We start from the raw sequence: 3,960 nt of genomic DNA, 5'->3' as shown, positions 1-3,960 counted from the left end.
GTATTATGACCAAGATGAGAAGGTCTTTGCTGTATTACCTTGCCGGTGCGGGTTGCCACGCGCGCAGTGAACAATTGCGACTTTGTCTTGAAAAAGAGTTCGGCCTGAAAACTATGTATAGGCGCTGCCAGAGTGTTGAAAAGCTTTAGGCACGATTTGTGAGTCTGGCGGATAGTTGCTCCGTTAGATGGACGGCTGGCGACCCGTCGGGTAAGGTGGCGTCATTGTACGGGCGGTTCCGCCAAAGTTGTTCGCGATGGTCGGCGTGTGCAAGTCGGCGATAGTCGCCAAGCGATCCGGCGTACCCTTGCCCAAGCAGACAATCTTTTCTAGCGGGCGGCTAAAGTGGTGATTAGAGCGTTTTATACTTATTTGTGGGGGTGGCAGGAAGGACTTCGGATCAGGAGTGCAGTGCATAGCGGAGGTGTGCTTTTGTGCCTACACTAAAGTTAACAGCAGACTAGATGTTCGTCTGGTCGGTAAGATCAAGCAGAAAGAGAAGTTTTGGATTTTAGTATTTTTTGGAGGAAAACGTTGCAAACTAAAGGACGGCGTCGATTGCAAATCATTGCGCAAGGCGAGTTTGGAGAGTATAACTGACTTGAATAGGTTGCAAATGTCTATATATATGGAAATTTCAATCAACTTGTCGGGAGCAGACAAAGTTGATCAAATAGCACAGATCAACACTGGTGCGACTGCAGTAGAAAGATCATTAGTCAGGAAACATCTTAAGGGCAAGACACACTTACGCGGACAGCGACCGACCTAACGACAAACGACGCAAAGTCGCGGCGATGTGGCGCAGCCACGACGTGCGAGCGGCACGCACGAGCGAGGCGTACGTCAAAGTTCAGGCGCAGCGCACTCCCACAGTGCACTCATGAGCAACGGCAAAAAAACTCTTGCTGTGCTGTTGAAGGATAAAGATTGCGGTAAAACGCTCTTGTTATACGAGAATAAGTAATGAAAGTAATATGTACGGCAGGCCAGGATATATGTATGTTCGACGTGTAACAATAATCCATTTCCGACGGCCGGCGTCGCCTTGCCGCTTTGTGGTTAGATGGGTTCGCGGCCCCCAGCGTGTTTCGTGAACAGGCGGGTGCGTGCTTGGCGTGGGACAGTTTGACTTCCTGGTAGCATTGGTTTATGATTTTATGAGCGTAATGGCGATTGGTCACGGTGCCGATGAACGCCTGTGGATTGGCATTGTAAGTGGTTGCGCGGCCGGACAGAGTGCGACTGGGAAATTAGGAACGTTTCTAATATTTTTGTGTCTGTCAGGTTTGTCGCCGGTCTCGTCGCGTCAGTGTGCAATGCTTCTAGGAACCATGTTTCTGAATTTTTGAAAAGTCGTTGGTCGCTTACGGTCGGGATCTTGTCGCGTGCCAGTGGTGTTCTTGGCTTTATGGTGAAGCACTGACAAATTACGGTGCGCGGCCTATTAGTAGTTACCATTTTGCTGCATGATTAAGATTGGGCGTATTTCTTGTGAGGCTAGACTGAACGAACGAATTACCTTTGACGTTATATATAGCCGTAGTTACTTTTATCGGTTGAGTTATGGATGAAAGTACAAATGTTTGATGTAACGAATGTTAGATTAAAGTTACATGTTATTCGTTTGGTTTTTAGCAAAGCGACTCAGGTCGTCGACGTGGGATTGGAGGGGCTGGCCAAGAGCGGGTCTGAAGGCGTAGTTCGGCCCAACGTCGGGTGTGTATGTGCCCTACTGTTATTCGCTTGTACAGTCGCATTGCGTGACGTCATACACCAAACCACCTCTACAGACCGTAAGGAAGGAATGCCGCTGCTCAGTCTCTTTGCGGGTTCGGGGAGAACACTTATCGCTTGACTAACAGTGAAGCTTATAGGTCTACGTCTGCAGGAGTACTGCCCGGAACGTACCTGGGTTGACGGTCTGGATATACGTATGCGGTCAACTACCCACATGACCAATTAGCTCATCCAGGCAATTACCTAGCGCTCCCGCCCCACACGCCACCGCGTCATAATTGGATGATTTATCGTGAAGCGACCAGCTTGATGATTTCGATATTTCGTGCTTCAGCATTCGCTGATACTGCCGATATGTGACTTATTCGCTGGCCGGGCGGAGTCTACGGATTTTCGCATACTCGTTATGAGAAATCATGAAGTTGGTCCGTTAGATGAATCATCATTACTGTACGGTGTGTGTGTGGGGGGGGGGAGCTAGGGTAATTGCCTGGGAGTGGGAGTAATTGTCCTGTGGGTAGTTGACCGGATACGGTATACCAGACCGTACCCAGGGTACGTTCCGGCAGTACCCTGGGAGACGTAGACCTTATAAGTCTTACTGTTAGCAAAGGCTGATAATGTTTCTCCCGACCAGAAAGAGACGTGAGGCAGCGGATTCCTTCCTCGGTCTGTAGAGTGGTTTGTGTGTATGACGTCGCATTTGCCGACTGTCAAGCGAATAGACAGTAGCAACATACACACCCGACGGTTGGGCGAATAGCCTCAGCCGTCTCTTGCCAGCCCCTCCAATCCAGTCGACGACTGAGTCGTTTCTAAAAACAAAGAATAAATGTAACTTTAATCTACATTCGTTACACAATACATTTGTTACTTTCCCATAATCACGAATAAAAAGTAACTACGGCTATAATATAACCAACAAGTAATGTTTCTTCACAAAGAAAATACGCCCACATTTATTACACAAAATGGTAATACTAATAGGCCCTACCGTAGATTTGTTCATGTGCTTACCATAAGATGTTTCCTGATAATATTTTTCTACTGCAGTCCACAGTGTTGATCTGTCTATTTGATCAACTTTGTCTCTCTCCAAGTTTGATGAAATTCCATATATATTAGAATTTGCAGACTATTCAAGTAGTTATAATCTCAACCGGCCTTGGCGCAATGATTTTGCAATCGACGCAGTCCTTTTAGTTTGCAAAGTTTTCCTCCAAAACTAAATTTCCAAACTTTCTTTCTGCTTGATTTAGACCAGAGAACATCTAGTCTGCTGTTACTTTAGTGTTTCCAGCCACAAAAGAACTCCGTATGCATGATATTTGATCGAAGTTTCCTTGAATCCTTGAACTGAGCTCCGCAGAGCTGTAGTGTTCTCTCGGTATGATAGTCAGAAGTTCCTGAACACAAATTGTAAAAACGTCTTCACCATTTTGCCGCCGCTAGAAAAAGATTGTCTGCTTGGCAGGGTACCCGGATGCTTGGCGATATCGTCTGACTTGCGACAGCGACATCTGGCGAAAATTGCGGAACCGCCGTACAAGTGACGTCACGTTACCCGACGGGCGCCAGCGCCATCTAACGGAGCAATATCGCAGATAAAATGTGCCTAAAGCTTTTCAACATGGCAGCGCCTTACAGTATTTTCAGGCCGAATCTTTTCAAGAACAAAGTTGCAATTGTCACTGGCGGTGGCACCGGCATCGGAAAGGGTATTACAGAAGAACTTCTTCATCTTGGTAATAAGTTTATTTACACGTCTATTATGTAATATTTGTAATATACAAGAATATGCATAATGCAAGTAGTGAAGTACTGAGTCTGAAGTAGCTCTAGTAGTAGTACTAGTAGTAGTACTATAGCCGCTTACATTAACTGCCGCTGGCGGACACCCCTCCACATGCGGAAATACATAGTTCCCGCTGACTGGCTGGAGTAAGTTGGTCCCGAGCATTCGTAATGGTTGAACTTGATGCTATAGCCCAGCGGCAGTTAATGTAAGCGGCTATAGTACTAGAGCTAACAGTAGTATAGCCCGACCAGGCTGTGCGACGGAGTGTCTATACACTATTATACGGTATTATACGGTATTCTAACCCTAGCAATACCGTTTCTTGGAGCTAGTAGTAGTAGTACTATAGCCGCTTACATTAAAGGGACTACGTCACGAATTTTCTATGGTAAAATTTGTAAAAAAAAAATTGCAATTTTTTT

The 3,960-nt window shown here is 46.2% G+C and overlaps 1 protein-coding gene across 2 annotated transcripts in view; it reads left to right on the top strand.

The window, feature by feature from the left end:
* Nucleotides 1–3,335: 3,335 nt before the first annotated feature.
* Nucleotides 3,336–3,960, top strand: part of LOC106810740 (peroxisomal trans-2-enoyl-CoA reductase-like) — a 5,772-nt gene continuing 5,147 nt past the window's right edge. The window contains exon 1 of one of the 2 annotated variants that reach the window (XM_014814180.1): nucleotides 3,336–3,485. In XM_014814180.1, coding sequence (XP_014669666.1) covers nucleotides 3,350–3,485 — 136 coding nt within the window. In that variant the 5' untranslated portion in view covers nucleotides 3,336–3,349. The remainder of the gene's footprint in view (nucleotides 3,486–3,960) is intronic. The other variant, XM_014814179.1, reaches the window with a different exon arrangement.

Source organism: Priapulus caudatus, unplaced genomic scaffold (genome assembly GCF_000485595.1).
Source record: "Priapulus caudatus unplaced genomic scaffold, Priapulus_caudatus-5.0.1 Scaffold469, whole genome shotgun sequence".
In the NCBI taxonomy this organism is placed as follows: domain Eukaryota; kingdom Metazoa; phylum Priapulida; class Priapulimorpha; order Priapulimorphida; family Priapulidae; genus Priapulus; species Priapulus caudatus.
Note: the sequence above shows the minus strand (reverse complement) of the source record. Positions and strands in the feature narration are given on the sequence as shown.